We start from the raw sequence: 17395 nt of genomic DNA on the forward strand, positions 1-17395 counted from the left end.
ATAGCTGAGAACTTCCCTGAACTGGGGAAGGAAAAAGGCATTGCAATCCAAGACGCAAAGAGAACTCCGTAACTGATTCAATTTCTTCGCTGGTTATGGGTCTGTTCAAGCTTTCTATTTCCTCCAGATTGAGTTTTGGAAGTGTGTGGGTATTTAGGAATTTGTCCATTTCTTCCAGGTTGTCCAGTTTGTTGGCATATAGTTTTTCATAGTATTCCCTGATAATTGATTGTACTTCTGAGGGATTGGTTATAATAATTCCATTTTCATTCATGATTTTATCTATTTGGGTCATCTCCCTTTTCCTTTTGAGAAGCCTGGCTAGAGGTTTATCAATTTTGTTTATTTTTTCAAAAAACCAACTCTTGGTTTTGTTAATCTGCTCTACAGTTTTTTTAGATTCTATATTGTTCATTTCTGCTCTGATCTTTATTATTTCTCTTCTTCTGCTGGGTTTGGGGTGTCTTTGCTGTTCTGCTTCTATTTCCTTTAGGTGTGCTGTTAGATTTTGTATTTGGGACTTTTCTGGTTTGTTGAGATAGGCCTGGATTGCGATGTATTTTCCCCTCAGGACTGCCTTCGCTGCATCCCAAAGTGTTTGGATTGTTGTATTTTCATTTTCGTTTGTTTCCATATATTTCTTAATTTCTTCTCTAATTGCCTGGTTGACCCACTCATTCTTTAGGAGGGTGTTCTTTAACCTCCATGCTTTTGGAGGTTTTCCAGACTTTTTCCTGTGGTTGATTTCAAGCTTCATAGCATTGTGGTCTGAAAGTATGCATGGTATGATCTCAATTCTTGTATACTTATGAAGGGCTGTTTTGTGACCCAGTATGTGGTCTATCTTGGAGAATGTTCCATGTGCACTCGAGAAAGAAGTATATTCTGTTGCTTTGGGATGCAGAGTTCTAAATATATCTGTCCAGTCCATCTGATCCAATGTATCATTCAGGGCCCTTGTTTCTTTATTGACCATGTGTCTAGATGATCTATCCATTTCTGTAAGTGGAGAGTTAAAGTCCCCTGCAATTACCACATTCTTATCAATAAGGTTGCTTATGTTTATGAGTAATTGTTTTATATATTTGGGGGCTCCCGTATTCGGTGCATAGACATTTATAATTCTTAGTTCTTCTTGATGGATAGACCTTGTAATTACTATATAATGCCCTTCTTCATCTCTTCTTACAGCCTTTAATTTAAAGTCTAGTTTGTCTGATACAAGTATGGCTACTCCAGCTTTCTTTTGACTTCCAGTAGTATGATAAATAGTTCTCCATCCCCTCACTCTCAATCTGAAAGTGTCGTCAGGTCTAAAATGAGTCTCTTGTAGACAGCAAATAGATGGGTCTTGTTTTTTTATCCATTCTGATACCCTATGTCTTTTGGTTGGTGCATTTAGTCCATTTACATTCAGTGTTATTATAGAAAGATATGGGTTTAGAGTCATTGTGATGTCTGTAGGTTTCATGCTTGTAGCGATGTCTCAGGTACTTTGTCTCACAGGATCCCCCTTAGGATCTCTTGTAGGGCTGGTTTCGTGGTGATGAATTCCTTCAGTTTTTGTTTGTTTGGGAAGACCTTTATCTCTCCTTCTATTCTAAATGACAGACAAATTGTGGAAAGAGCCTAAATGTCCATTAACTGATGAATGGATAAAGAAATTGTGGTTTATATACACAATGGAGTACTACGTGGCAATGAGAAAGAATGAAATATGGCCCTTTGTAGCAATGTGGATGGAACTTGAGAGTGTTCTGCTAAGTGTAATAAGTCATAGAGAGAAAGACAGATACCATATGTTTTCACTCTTATGTGGATCCTGAGAAACTTAACAGAAGACCATGGGGGAGGGGAAGGAAAAAAAAAAAAAAGAGGGAGTGGGAGACAGCCAAAGCATAAGAGACTCTTTAAAACTGAGAACAAACTGAGGGTTGATGGGGGGTGGGAGGGAGGGGAGGGTGGGTGATGGGTAATGAAGAGGGCATCTTTTGGGATGAGCACTGGGTGTTGTATGGAAACCAATTTGACAATAAATTTCATATATTAAAAAAAATAAAAATAAAAAATAAAAACCTAAAAAAATAATTCTAAATGTAATACATATTCATTAAAGAGCATTTGTAAAATGCTGAAAGAAGAAAAAAGGAATTCAATTTCTTTACCTATTAGCCTTATTGTAAGGGTTCTAAAGCAGCTTAAATGATTGACAGATTTTGAAGAAAGCAGCTGTTAGAATGTCACTGGTGTGGACCTCTTTTTTATTTTCAACAGTAGGGTCATTAATTCTTTCCTCTCTCTCTCTAGATGTATTTTTCTGTAGATTCCAAAGAAGTTCAGCAGGTGTCAGTGTTCTGAGCACTGCATTGGGTACACGTTTGTACTGTACGTAACCCTCTTCTCTACATCTATCTTAGGAGATGCACTGTGTAATCTAAAAAAATATGTATAGTTCTTCATTGCTTAAGCTGTCAAGGACAAAATGCAAACATTTTGTTTTTTGTTTTTTTAAATGTTTATTTATTTTTGAGAGAGAGACAGAGAGAGCGCAAGTTGGGGAGGGGCAGAGAGAGAGGGAGAGAAAGAATCCAGAAGCAGGCTCCAGGCTCTAAGCTGTCAGCACAGAGGCTGATGCGAAGCTTGAACTCCTGAACCCTGAGATAGATCATGACCTGAGCCAAAGTCAGATACTTAACTGACTGAGCCACCCAGGTGCCCCAAAATGCAAACACTTTGATTTAGCATTAAAAAAACACTTCAATTGACAAAATCTGGTCCCACCCATCCTTTCTAGATTCATTATCTTCCATTCCAAATTACAGTTAAACAGCTTGTTTTTTACATTTATTTTGAGAGAGAGAGAGAGAGAGAGAGAGAGAGAGAGAATCCCAAGCAGGCTTGACGCTGTCAGTGGAGCCCAACGTGGGACCCAAACCCATGAACTGTGAGATCAAGACCTGTGCTGAGATCAAGAGTCAGGCATTTAACCGAATGAGCCACCCAGTTACCCCAAACAGCTTGTTTTGAAGCTGCTCACACTCGTTTGAGACTCAGTTAGAGGGCCAGCTCCCTGAGGCTGGGCCTTAGACACTCCTAGTTCTGCAGCATCTAGGCTTATCCAAGCACCTCTCACTCTGAGACAATCTAATCAAGAGTGAAGCTTCAAGGGGCGCCTGGGTGGCTCAGTCGGTTGGGCATCCAACTTTGGCTCAGGTCATGATCTCACAGTCCATGGGTTCAAGCCCCGCATCGGGCTCTGTGCTGACAGCTCAGAGCCTGGAGCCTGCTTCAGATTCTGTGTCTCCCTCTTTCTCTGCTCCCCCCCCCCCCCCCAGCTCAAGCTCTGTCTCTCTCAAAAATAAACATCAAAAAAAAATTTAAAAAAAAAAAAAAAAAAGAGTGAAGCTTCAAAATTCTAATGGGAGTGGTTCCAATTTCAGGTAAGATGAATTGAGCACACTCCACCCTGTGTCGCCTACTGAATGCATCTATAAAGCATAGATCAGCTATTTGAAGACTTAAAAAATAAGTAGTAGCAGGCAAATTATGGAAGACCAGAATTCAAAGTATCACTGAACCAAGGCTAAGTTTACATTCTGGATTTTTATCCTGGACATTGTGGATGTTATTTTGCATATACTCTGAATTGGTTTATTCCTCATGAAAAAAACATTTAAGAAGGCAATTAACTTGTTTAGACTGGCATTACGGGCTTTGTCTCATTTTTTGTGAGTGGCCATTCAAATCTCAGTTCATTTCTTTAAGCCTCTGAGCTTGTCTTGTGCATGTGGGGTCAGAGCCTAGCTCAACACTTCATGTATAGAAGTAGAAGCATCCTTTTTATGGCTCTCTCCCTTTCAAAATTCCCCCTCACTATCCCGGTATGGCTGTTAATTGCTTTTTTTCTCTGGTTCCTGCAGCCAGAAAAATGATGGCAGGCTTTCTTAAAATTTTTAAAAATTTTTTAACATGTATTCATTTTTGAGAGACAGACAGAGCATGAGCGGGGTTGGGGCAGAGAGAGGAGAAGACACAGAATCTGAAGTAGGCACCAGGCTCTGAGCTGTCCCCACAGAGCCCGACACGGGGATCGAACTCAGGAGCCATGGGACCATGACCTGAGCTGAAGTCAGACACTTAACTGACTGAGCCAGCGAGGCACCCAGCAGGCTTTCTATTATAGTTTTAACTGCTCATGCACTTTTTGACTGTGGCCCATTTTCAGTGCAAACACACACACACACACACACACACACACACACACACACACACACTAACCCATGTGCTAGTTGCTTCTTCAAAGTTTGACTCCCCTCCACAAGGATCTGCTTTTATTTACTCTTCAGGATCCTCACACAGTGATTTTTATATTTTTCCCAGAATTTCTAGTTATCAGGATGAGAGTTGGTTTATAGAAATCTTATATCATCATAACTATTTTGTTTGAAACATAAAAATGTGTTGCCCATGTAAAAAATTACATTAACATAATCTGGCAATGGCCAGCTTCTTAAGCTGGGTAGTGTTTACATGAACTTGTGTTTTGTAATTACTTCAGATGTTTTATATTGCTTTCTGTATGCATAATACACTTCACAATTTTCTAAAAATGAGGTACTTCAGCACTTCATAACTGAAACTTTAGCCCCTCACTTAACATTTACCCTGTGGATGATAGTGTTATGAAAATAGCATATTTGTAGTATTTCAATAATATCTGAATAGATAAGACTTAATAAAAAGATAATACCTTCCACTCTAAAAGTGAATACATCCTAAGAAAATAAAGTATTATATGGGCATGGATAACTTAAGTCTGTTTTAAAGTGGGTCAAGCAGGCAGGCAGGCAATCCCCTGCAGTACTGCAATGTAGGGAAGGTCACACTTTTGAACAGGGATCTTGGTTCAAGTCCTGACTCTACCTCTTACTAGATGTGTGACATTGGGTGAGTTACTTCATCTTTATGAGCTTGTTTCTTCATTGTAAAAATGGAGAATAGTACCTACCTCTCAGGATACTGGGTGAAGGAAGCAATGATTGTAAAGCATTCAGCACACAGTGCTTGGTACCTATAAAATGTTCAATGAAAGTTAGCTATTATTAGTATTGACAGTAATATTTTCTTCTGAACCCCACAGCATTTCTATGACCTATTTACTTAATTACTAATCTTCACTTGGTATATTTCCACAAAAACAAGTTGAGATCATGTTCTTTCACTGCCAGGAAATGAATAATTTTCGAGTTTAAAATTCAACATAATACTAAAAAGACAAGTTTTAGTTGAATGCACCCTCTAGTGGTGTACATTACATGCAAGTACCTGGCTTCTACAAAAGAAAACCTCTTTATGAAATGTCACTAGGTTGGTGCTTAGACCTTGAAGCCAGCTGGTTGAGAACATGGTATGAAGAGGATGATCATACAACTTTTAGGAAGCTCCCTCTCTTCAAGAGCTGGAGGAATTTTTTACCTTTTAAATCTTCCCCCACTGTAAGACCTAGGATATTTCTGATATTCACCATACCAAATCCTAGTATTCCTACAACACTGACTTTCATCTTTCCTCCTAAAGAAAACCAGGTCACTTTCGACTTTGCTGTAACAAGCATTGAAACGTATTACTCTTCACTTAGTTAACAAAAACGTACTGAGCACCAACTATATATACTAGGCAGTGGGAAGACAATAAACAACTTATTCACAATTAATTATGTAATTACTAATTTGAAGCATTGTAAACAAAGATTGCCATGAGATTACAATAGGGGATTGGTCTAATGGCGGGGGAGGGGGGGGAGCAGGGAGGGGTACAGGAAAGCTTACTTAAGAATATAATGTGTAAAGCCCTGAAGGTGAAATATTTAACTAGAAGAAAAGCACCATACAAAGAGAGCAGCATATGTAAAGGCCTGGAGATAGCAAGGTACATGCAGCATTTGAGAAACTGAGAAACTGGTCAAAGAAGAGGAAATTGTGCAGGCTGAGGATAGGGAAGTAGTCAAGGATTTAATACCAAGTTAAGGTTGGAGTTCATCTTAAGAACAACAGGAAACTATTAAAGGATTTAAAGCAGAAGAATAACAATCTGATTTACATCTTTAAAAGTTCACTTGGCTAAGGCATGGAAAGGGATTCCAAGAAGTGGTGAAAACAGTGGATGCCCAGACCAGCTACCAGTAATCCAGGTGAGATGAGATGAAGCCTGGCACAAAGTCGGTGGCAGTTGAGATAAAGTGGACAGATACTTAAGGGGTAAAATGGATTGATCACGATGCTGGGCATCAAAGTGGCAGACCTAGTGAACTGAGTTGGTGTAATAATGCCATTTTTCCCACAAAGTACAACTTGTGGTGGTAGCTGTTTGGGAGAGGTTGTTGAGACAATGAATTAAGAGGCTAGGGTTTTCCTCTTAAAGAGAACTTGTCTGGCTACAAACTAGAATTATTTCCACTGAACTAGCAGTGGCAGGACAATTAGTCACCGACTTCCACCAACTAGGGCCCTAAACGTCTCTTTTATATTTCTATCACAGTGACCCACTACCACTATGCTATGACTTTACCTTACATCTGCCTGGAAAGCCCTTAACTCACTCCCGCCCCAAATTTCACCAGATTTTTGCTTTTCAAAGTACAGTTCAAAGGTCACCTTCTCAAGGAAGTCTTCCCAGTGTTTTCCACCGCCTCCCCCCAATCCTGCCGTGCATCTCTTCCAACTAGTTGTGGGATCCAGACACACTTCATCTCTGTGTCCTCGTTGTGCAGCGCTGCACCTTTCAAACGCTAGACGCTCCACAAATATTTACTCATATTCATTTACCCGCCCAGGAAGAGACCCTAGCACCCGCCTGCAGGACTAGCTTGGCCCTCCGGAAGTGACGCGCTCTCAGCGACAACGCATTTCCGGTCTCCAGTGCCGACTCGGTCGCAGGGGGAGAGACTTCTCTGGTTCGCTAACTCGGCTGCCCTGGAGGATTCATGCGCGGTAAGAATTTGTGCAAGGCTGAGCGAGATAGGACCCCGGGACCGCCAGATGCTGTGGAGTCCTCCCGTTCGTTCCCAGGGACGTGATGGGAAGGCACAGCGACTGACTGCTAGGCCCCTAACAGCCCTCAGCGCCACATGGGTTTGGAATGCCGAGCTGCGCGGCCCGCTGAGGGCGCGGGCGCAGGGGTCGGCCTCAGCTGTGGGGTGCTCACTGCTTGAGCTGGCGCGTCTAGCCCCACTGGGGCCCCCGCCGTGGGAGTGGGTCCCGCCGCCTCGGCCTTCTTACCCAAAGCTTCCCCCTTCACGGGTACTCAGGGTAATGCTAGTCCACCTCCTGAATAGCTCCAGCCCCTACAGTGATAGTCGCAGCCTCTGCAATGATGAGTGTGCGCGCGTGGCATGTAGAGTAGCGTGCAACGTCTCACCTATTCATTGACTCCACCCTTCGGCTTGTGTTGCGGATGTTACCGAAGACGAGAGCTGAAGTTTTAACTCTGGTTGGTACACGGGGTGCCGCCCTAAAAGGGGCGCGGCTTAATTGAAAATGATTTGAAACCGCTGGGCTGGAAGCAGTTTATTCTCTAATTAGAAGACCAGCATTATCACGTGACCGCAAACACTTGTCAGTCTGTTGGGAAGACTTGTAATGACAAACTTTGCGTCAAGGACAGGATTTCTGTATACTTAATTTGCTATGCAAATTGATTGCTTTGAACTGACAGACTAAGCAATATGATGGGGAGAAAGTAGACCTGGGACTTACAGACGGGAAACAGCCAGGAAAACTTCAGAATTGGGAAGAGTAACTTCATTCACTTGTATTACTATGTGATACATAATATTTTACAAAGTAATTTTTTTCTTGAATTGTTTTACAGTTTTAAGCATTTATATACGTGTGTTTCTTTATCTGGTGTGGTAGCTTCTCTGGTAAGGGCTAGATTTACTTCATAGGCATATCTATGCAGCATGTTACAGAATTAAATATACACGAAGTAAAAAGTGTTTTAATAATTAAAGCGTCAACATATAGGCATAATGTGATACACTATGTATATTTAGTGGGGTTTTTTTAAATGGTTATTAACCAGCCATGCTTGTCTTAAAGTTTGATAAGGTAACTTTGATGAAATCATGACCAGGTGGGCACGAGTTACTACCACACGTAACAAGAGACCTTTGGCTGCAACATCATGGGAGGACATGAAGAAGGGGTCCCTTGAGGGAGAAGGCCAAAACCTACCAAAAAGTAAACAACTTGAAGCCAATAGGCTCTCTGCTAAAAATGATACGCCTCAAGCAAAACACAAAAAGAACAAAAAGAAAAAGGAGTACTTAAATGAAGATGTAAATGGATTCCTGGAATACTTAAGGCAAAACCCACAGATGGTTCATAATGGAGAGAGGATAGCAACAGACAGTCAGGAGGTAAGGGAAGAAATTGCAGTTGCTTTAAAGAAAGATAGTCGCCGGGAAGGAAGAAGACTAAAAAGACAAGCAGCAAAGAAAAATGCAATGGTAAGATCATCGCTTCCACCAAACGGTTACTTTATGTAAGTCAAAACTATTATTCATACATTCACACACACACACACACACACACACACACACACACACACACACACATATACACACACATATATTAGCCAGAGTATGATTGCTCTTGTGTACTAGATTTGTAAAGCATCCTTTTTTAAGTTTATTTTAAGAGAAAGCATGTGCGCATGTGCGTGTGCTCAAGGGGACAGGGACAGAGGAGAGAGAGAGAGGAGAGAGAATCCCAAGCAGGTTTTGCACTGTTAGCACAGAGCCTGACCAGGGTTCAGTCTCATGAATCATGAGATGATGACCTGAGCCAAAATCAAGAGTTGGACGCTTAACTGACTGATCCACCCAGGCCCCCCCCCCCTTTTTTTTTTCCTTAATGTTTATTTATTTATTTTGAGAGAGAGACTGTGAGGCGGGAGAGGGGCAGAGAGAGGAGAGAGAATCCCAAGCAGGCTCCTTGCTATTATAGCGGAGCCCTACACAGGGCTCAGTCTCATGAACTGAGAAATCATGACCTGAGCCAAAATCAAGAGGCAGACACACAACCTTCTGAGCCACCCTGGTGCCCCACAAATGACAAATGTTTTAAAGATATTTTTTGTAACAAGAATTGATAAAGCCACTGTAGTTTTGCAACATGGAAACTCATATTTTGTTTTCTCAGGTATGTTTCCATTGTAGAAAACCCGGCCATGGAATTGCAGATTGCCCAGCCGCCCTTGAGAATCAAGATATGGGCACTGGAATATGTTACCGGTGTGGGTCCACAGAGCATGAAATAACCAAGTGCAAAGCCAAAGTAGACCCAGCTCTTGGTACGTTTTCAATCGGTTTTTGATTTGGTTAATGTCAGAAGTGGCCAATACGTAACCAACTGGGTTTTTTTTCTGGACAGAATTTATCATGAGTATGCCACTTAATATTTTGAAATCAAGACTGAATTCTAAGTTGTATTAAAAATAGGGGTTTTCAGGGTATTTAAAATAATATGAATTACATGACTTGTTCTATACTTAGCCAACTTAATAGGAAATGTTGATCCTTACAGGTGAATTTCCTTTCGCAAAATGTTTTGTTTGTGGGGAAATGGGACATCTGTCCAGATCTTGTCCTGATAATCCCAAAGGACTTTATGCTGATGGTGAGTACTGTTAACCTTATATGTCAGAAAAGGTGAGTTACCATGTAGAGTTGTGATTTAATTTGTACTCAATCAGTTCTTGAATAAATTCTTGAACAAATAACAAAACTTTGAGAATTTTAATTTTTATCAAACTATTCTTTGTACTGGAGTTGATGTGTAATATGAGGATGTATTAATCACATCAGAAATAACTAAAGTGTGTATTTCAAGCATTGTGCTTTCAGCATCATTTGTGGGAGTAGGTTATAAATACCTACTTTTAAACATAACAGAAGTAAAGGGATTATATCTCAAGCTAATATAAGATTTAAAAAATAGTGTTGTGAATTTAATCACAGGCTAGCATACCATTTTGGATAGATGGGCTGGTACACATTCTTCAATATTTGTAGTAATTTTTATTTCTGAGTGTTTTCCTTGGTCAGTTGTCTAGCATGGGATCCTGTAACTTTCTTATTTGTAGCTCAGCTAACATATTAAGGTCCCTGAATAAAGTCTGTGATCTCTAAAGCTTTAAGGAGGAAATTTTCTGGTAATGTGAATAATGTGCTCATGTGATAGCTGGTACCATCAGATTCTAGACCTCTCTTGTGTGTCATGTCCTGGGTTCCATGGGACAAGTCCAGTGAAAAGGCACAGCTTTTGGAATCAAGCTGACCAGTTACAGCTCCAGTACCACCACTCACTAGTTGTGGGACTCTAGCTGAGTCATTTAATTTCTCTCATCTCAATTTCCTCCCTCGCCTGTAAAATGGAGATGACAAACTGTATCTCATGGACTCTTAGATGAACATTATTTCACATTTTCATGTCCCTGTACTCAGAATGTATCTTACCATTGGTGAGTGACATGTAATTGGCAGATTTTTTTTCCTGAGAGGTATGTAAAATAATTATAATCAATAGTGTATTAGATATGATGAACTATGGTATTTACCTTGAAGAGCTATGAGAATTAAAATATATTGTTCAAAAGTACCTCTTCTATTTCACTATGACATCTACAACAGTAAGGAAGCCTAACCCTGGAAAATGCCCAAAGGTGCCTTTCAGTTTTGAACTTATGACACAGGTCAGATGACATGAGTAATGGGCAAAGATGGTTTTGGATGGTTACGCAAAATGACTAGGTATTTTTAAAAAGTGCAGCAAAGAAAACAGATCACAGAAGTGAGAATTCGGCCATGTTTACATCCTGTAGGGTCATTTTTCTGGATAAGTCACTTAACATTATAAGCATGTCATACTTACAATGCTTGACCATTAAGTAACAGTGTTTGACCATTAAGCTAATCTTACAAACCATATGTGTTATAATTCACAATCTGGAATGTTGCTTAAAGTAGGCAGACAGGCATTTTTATTAGGATGAGGCTGCCTGGCAGTCAGAAGGCCCTAAAACAAAAGTTAATTTCATTCCTTTTGTAACTGCTCACCCTTGTCTGACCTGTACAGATGAGCAGTGGGTCCTAACCTTTTTTGAGGTTATTGGTCATTTATTTGATAAGAATTACAGACATCCTCCTCAAAAAATGCATCTGGACACAACTTTTGCCTACAGGTTCAACAGTTCACAACACTTTGCCTATCTAATCATGGTTTAAGGTCTAGTCTTGTGTGCAGTGGCTCTCGAACACTCCAGAGGACACGTATCTTCTTCCATTATATCTCTCTTCTCTTTCCTCCTTCTCCCCTGAAGGCCAGGTACGAGAAGTGGTGGGTAGGTACAGTTCAGTGCTCTGTGAGATCAAAAGGAATGGACGATGGACTTACTAACTGGAATGGTGGCACCTACCTATGTTCCTGTTTTCAACTACCTTTACAACTGACAAAGTTGTGAGGACCAAATAAGAAAAGTGTTTTGAGACATTATAACCCCTTCTAAGTATGAGAGATTTTCAGTGACTTTGTTCTTTTAATAGGTGGTTGCTGCAGACTTTGTGGCTCTGTGGAACATTTTAAGAAAGATTGCCCTGAGAGTCAGAATTCAGGTGAGATCTCTTGGCCTCCATTAGAAGGGGTGGGATTAGTATTCTTTGTTTTTCTTGAAATTTTTTATGAAGAGTTCATTGAGGTACCACTGATTTTAAGGCAACCTGGTTTCCTACTACAGTGATGACTTAATCATTTCTCTGTCAGGAGTAGACACAATAGTATTAGCTGAGCGTTAGCTAGTATTATTAGGTGAGGAAAAAAAAAGTGACCACTAAGTCCTAGAAGACCTTGATTTTATAAAGCATTGTATTCATAAACATTCATATTTGGCAACTAATGAATTTAATAATGGAGCCAATTCTGTTACTAAAAGAAAAATACTGATTCACTAAGAGAAAATCAGAAATATGAAAATAACTCAATATTTTTATGATTACCATCCTCATATATGCTTTGCTTTGTGTATACCTGAAGGACTCAGAGCTGGTTGTAAAAACTGCCAAAAATATTAAAATTGTGTTAGGTACACTATCTGGCCAGATACATTTTCTTCCTAATGAAATACCCTTTGTCACCAAAAACTTCATAAATGTTTGCTGTACCTATTGCAGATTTGGGGGGAAGTGGAGACCATTATTATATTAGTTTACCTAAATTAGAATGATGATAATCTTGAGCAAAAGAATGCAAGATAGGATAGCAGTAGTCCTTCTTAAGGAAAAACACATTTTTTTTTATTTCAGATAGTCACAGTACTACCCAATAAGTCTGCCCATTCTTCCTCCCCGAACACTTAAATTTGAAAACCAAGAGTTCTTGTTTATGATCTTGTCTAGAAGAAGATGGTCTTCACTACATTGTAGCCAGTGAGACTGAAATAATGGAAGTGGAGTTTGAATTCTCCCTCCTGGGAGGATTGCCATTCCCAAATGACAAGACTGACAAGCAGATGTTGTATAATTTCACAGGTGGAATCTTGTGCATTTAAAACTGATGCTTCATAAGTCTTACTGTTTACAGAGTCTTAGAATTCATTGACTCTATAATGATGAACTCTGGGAAAGAATGAAAGAGCTTTCTCATCAATTTCTGCATTGCAAAGCAGTTGCTGCATTTCCCTAATTGGGATGAGAAATTGCCTGTGGTACTCCAAAATCAAGTGTTATAATCAATTACAGAATTGCTCACTCTCCTTTAGTGATGGAGTCTTCCCCCCTTGTGATTATTCATGTCAAAACTAATTCCTTTGCTCAGCTAGTACCAATCTGGGTGGATGTATTTGATTACCATTTTTCTTACATTCTAACTTTCATTCCTTAACAGATCGAATGGTCACAGTTGGTCGCTGGGCAATGGGAATGAGTGCAGACTATGAAGAAATTTTGGATGTGCCTGAACCACAGAAACCCAAAACAAAGATACCTAAAGTTGTTAATTTTTGATAATGATTAGTACTGTCATTAGTTACCGCCTCATTGTGAGCTACTCTGAACTGGGCCTACCTCACACACTGGAGCTGAGCTCCCTTGGAGACCTGTGTTGTAGACATCAGTATGATGTGCATATGGTCAGATAGTTTCCTGAGTGCTGTCCATTAAAGAGTGCCTCTCTCACTGGAGAAAATCACTGAAGAAAAGTATAAGATTTTTAAATTGGATTCTCTAAAAGAATATTTTTAACAGGTAGAACTTAGGTATAACTAAGTGGTTACATACTTGATTGTAACAATCATCTTTTTCTTAAAAACTATGCATTAATGTGAACCACCCTTAAACAAAGTATAACTTTTGCGTTTAGAAATGAAGTTTTGGTTATATTGTTTTCTTGGTTCAAAATATCAATTTATTACTATATTAGGAATTTATAAGTTGCCACAATACTGTATTTTTAAAATATTTAATTCAAAAATCATTTGCTATGTACTTATTTTTCTGAATACCTCATTCTGGATTGAACTAGCCATTGTCTGTTTATGTCCAGGTAATCCCTTTGGGAACACAATCTTTTTATGAATTCTAGATGAGATTAATTTTGGTTAATTTTTGTTTTAGTTTTGACATAAAGAAGTACAAATTATTGAGGTAACATAGAAGAATACGTTAACAACAGCTCCTTCTTTGTCCTGGATTTTCAAGAGTGAAATTCTAGCCAAAATTATTTTGGGGTATTTAACCAGAATGATGTTACTTAACAGACTGTATATCACACTTAATAGCATTTTGTTCATGTGTTTTAGATGAGTCTGGGTGAGATGCAGGTATCACCATAATAGAGTTAGAATGCTAATCAGAGACCCATTAGCTTCTTTGTTGGATTTTATGAATACATGCATACTTAATACATGTATTTCACAAGGCTAGGGCTCATATTGTAATGGAATGACTCTAGTGGATTGTGTGTTTCATTTGGAATTTTACCTGATTGGATACATTTGTAACTAAAGGAAACAGCTGTGATTAGTTACTGTAGCTTCAAAAGCAAAATATTTACCAAATAAGAAACACTTTTCTCTGTTTTAATGTCTGCAAAGCTCAACAGTTCTAGTCTTAATAGGAGCTGTTGTTTTACTTTTGGTGTGAGAGGAAAACATGACAGAATACAACTCAGCATCCCAGAATGTAAGGAAAGGAGTGTCATTTAAAAGAAATCACACAAGTCATGTAGCTGGAAAAGGATAGCAATGCTGCCTTAGTCATTTAGCCCAAACACACTCAGATTTATTTCACCTATCCTATCAGGTGTCAAGGACTCTGGCCAGTCAAAACCTGTCTCCAGTGAGGAAGGCAAGCATTAAATATTTCCCAAGTACCTGCTATATTCCTGGTACTCTCTTAGGCACTAGGGATTGTAACAGTGATGAAGACAAGGTCACGTGCTTTCTAATGAGGCTTTAGGATGGAGAGGAGACTTGGGGAGAGATGCATATCAGAAATATCAGTATATCAGAAAAATATCAGATATTTTATTACACTTTAAAAATATTCTACTGAATCGCCTAAGACTTGGTCATTAATCACTCTTCCTTCAGTTCTTTGGAAATGTCACCTCTTACAAGCTTATCATTCACTTTTCTATGGCTGACTCCTAAATCCATCTGGCCCTAATATCCTCAATTACAGTTCCTACTTGGATGTTCCACCAATACCTCAGGTCATTATGCAGTAATTTTCAAAACAATATAAATTCAAAGACCTACGACAGGCAGAGGTTGGAAGTGTCTCAATTGTAGGAGAGGTGTGAAATTTTACCATACAAAATTTTAGTTAAGTAACTCCATTATAGCTAATTTTTTTTTGCTTTTTAAAATCTAAAAATATTCTAAAAAATTTTTCTGCTTCTGAAACGTATAGGCATTTAAATCTACATATTCACCCTTAATGTACGTAAGTGTTAATTCATAAAATTGGAGCACAGTCCAAAGTTTATGTAAATGAAAACCTGCTGACACGGAATAAAACTAATTAACAACCAGACCTAGGCTGGGTGAGTGGACGGGTTGGGGAAGCGGGTAGGCTGGGGAAGCAGAGGTAGAGATCTGACATACAGCAGGATGTACCTAACCTCTTAAGTGCTCTAAACTCTAATGAAGTCCTTCAACTTTTAAATGCTGTCTTGTAGAGGAGGCTAACTTGACATATGCTGGTTTGTCTTACGAGTTAAGACAAATCACAGAGTAGAGTAATGAATGCTGAAGTCTAGGGAATAAAGTGCTAATGTAATGGTTATGAAAGAAGAGTTCAGTTAATATTCTTTCTCTGCGACATCACATTGTGCAGGTACTTTTCTGTGTGTATATATAGCAATAGATACTAAATTGGCCAGCCACCTTGAATATATGTTAAATGACACTAGTAAAGTAGTTTCTATTACTAAAATTGATTGGATTCCATTATGTTTTAATGTCTTCCTAATTTAAAGCTCTAAACTATGTAATACATCTTGTCAGTTGCTCCTGACATACAGATATCCGCCATATATGGAACAATCCCACACTATTAATCACCTAGCCAACTTATCATTTTTTATTTTGTAAAATTTTATACAATTTTAAACAGAACACGTTTCATCTCCGTAGCCTAAACATGCTTATGATCATTTTAAACCATATTTGTACCATTTTACAGGACACACAAAATTGAATATGGGCAATTCCCACTGCCTGTGTCCCTGGAAGGAAGCAGAGCCACAGACAATGTAAAACAGTTTTAAAGCTCTTTAAATAATGCTATCCAAATCACTGGTGTTTGACCTGAGATGAATGTTATTTTTTAACCCCTTCCTAACTGCATTTTGCTTAAGCCAATATTAAATTACTTTGTGGCCCCAAAGCTTGCCAAAGTGTCAGGGCTAAGGGTATGCGGAATTGAAAGTGGTAAATAAAACTGGAAGTAAGTGACAGTTTACCATTTAAAATGTGTTTATCAACCCACCATCAGTAGCATTCTCTATGAATTTTATACAAGAGGCTGCTGTCTCTTCTATGGACTTTGACCAGCCACCAAGATTTCCAGCAAAGTAAGGAGAGATGCTAGCAGAAATCTGGTTGAAGTATGATACCTGTTTCAAAAAGAAAATACATTATTTTAATTATTTATTGACTTGGAGCTTCTTTCAGCAGGGATCTGAATCTTGTTGGTATAGGGAAGGCTATGACCCTAATCTTCTGGGGACTTTCTGGAATGATCTACAAGGATGACCTCAGGATTCCCCTGATGTGGACACATGACAGAATTTCAATTAATTAGGGAATGTGGGTAAAAGCCTTCTCTCTATATCTGCAGTAGCAAATTCATGTGCAGATGTTCCATCAAACTTACGGTACAGGAGCTGCTGTCAATAGCACGGATGAGAAATCCAGCACATATGATTTCACTTCTGATGTAGTGTGGACAAGGGGGGACTGAAGGCAGAAGAACTGATTTCACTGCTACCGTGTAAGTGCTACTGAAAAATGAAAGGACGTTTTCTAAGTTATTGTGAGAGATTAAAACATTTGTTAGAAAATAAATTTCTAGAGTTAATTAACCTTATTTACGTAGGTAAAAGTGAAACTATAGAGACCCAGATCTTCTAGATGAGGGATCTACATTCAAGTAGACTACATTCAAGTGTAGGAAAGGTAATAAGGGCCACAGGTGTTTTCTGCCTGTGTAAGAATTACTTAATACTTTGCGTAACTCTACAAAGTGGAATCAACTTCCAAGCATGCTTTATTATGTACGCCCTAATGAGTTGTAATTTCAGGCTCTTCTCTTTTTTTAATTAAAAAACAAAACAAAACAAAACCCATTGATTTAAAGAAACTTCACACAACAGAGAACCTTATAGACTAGAAAACAGTCTTCCTCAGTCCACCCTAGCCACAGTCCATTCTCATCCTGGAGATGACCACTGTTAATATTTTGCTCTGTAGCCTTCCGGACCTTTTTATAAATATATAACATTGATGTAAGCAAATGCAAATATAGATTTTTGCATAAATATTATCATTTAATAAATATCGGTCTATAGTTTGATTTTTCACCTAACAATAAATCTTTGGAGGTATTTCTGTATCAGCACCTCTATAGCTACTTCATCTTTTTTAATGATGGCAGGATGCCTGGGTGGCTCCATTGGTTGAACATGCGACTTTGGCTCAGTTCATGAACTCGCCCTTCCAGAGTTCCAGCCCTGCATTGCACTCTGTGCTGACAGCTCAGAGCCTGCAGCCTGTTTTGGATACCCTGTCTCCTCTACCCCTGGGCTCCTCTGTCTCCCTCTCCCCCTCCCCCACT

The 17395-nt window shown here is 39.1% G+C and overlaps 2 protein-coding genes and 1 long non-coding RNA gene across 7 annotated transcripts in view; 1 reads left to right on the forward strand and 2 right to left on the reverse strand.

The window, feature by feature from the left end:
* LOC122222231 overlaps positions 1-6865 on the reverse strand; it is a 36682-nt gene extending 29817 nt beyond the window's left edge. For both annotated transcript variants that reach the window (XR_006203670.1, XR_006203671.1), the window contains exons 1-2: positions 6654-6865; positions 5009-5071 (exon numbers count right to left, since the gene is read on the reverse strand). This is a non-coding gene — a long non-coding RNA (uncharacterized LOC122222231). The remainder of the gene's footprint in view (positions 1-5008; positions 5072-6653) is intronic.
* Positions 6866-6912: 47 nt separating this feature from the next.
* ZCCHC9 (zinc finger CCHC-type containing 9) lies at positions 6913-15766 on the forward strand. The gene is made up of 6 exons (XM_042942510.1): positions 6913-6989; positions 8100-8509; positions 9204-9354; positions 9588-9680; positions 11606-11674; positions 12942-15766. The coding sequence occupies exons 2-6, from the start codon at positions 8126-8128 to the stop codon at positions 13058-13060; spliced, it is 816 nt and encodes a 271-aa protein (XP_042798444.1). The 5' UTR covers positions 6913-6989; positions 8100-8125; the 3' UTR covers positions 13061-15766.
* Positions 15767-15859: 93 nt separating this feature from the next.
* The window catches only part of ACOT12 (acyl-CoA thioesterase 12), a 48611-nt gene continuing 47075 nt past the window's right edge, over positions 15860-17395 (reverse strand). For 3 of the 4 annotated variants that reach the window (XM_042942463.1, XM_042942465.1, XM_042942475.1), the window contains 2 exons: positions 16436-16562; positions 15860-16175 (listed from right to left, as the gene is read on the reverse strand). In XM_042942463.1, coding sequence (XP_042798397.1) covers positions 16026-16175; positions 16436-16562 — 277 coding nt within the window. In that variant the 3' untranslated portion in view covers positions 15860-16025. The remainder of the gene's footprint in view (positions 16176-16435; positions 16563-17395) is intronic. The other variant, XM_042942485.1, reaches the window with a different exon arrangement.

The sequence above is a fragment of the Panthera leo genome, chromosome A1 (genome assembly GCF_018350215.1).
Source record: "Panthera leo isolate Ple1 chromosome A1, P.leo_Ple1_pat1.1, whole genome shotgun sequence".
Classification (NCBI taxonomy): Eukaryota; Metazoa; Chordata; class Mammalia; order Carnivora; family Felidae; genus Panthera; species Panthera leo.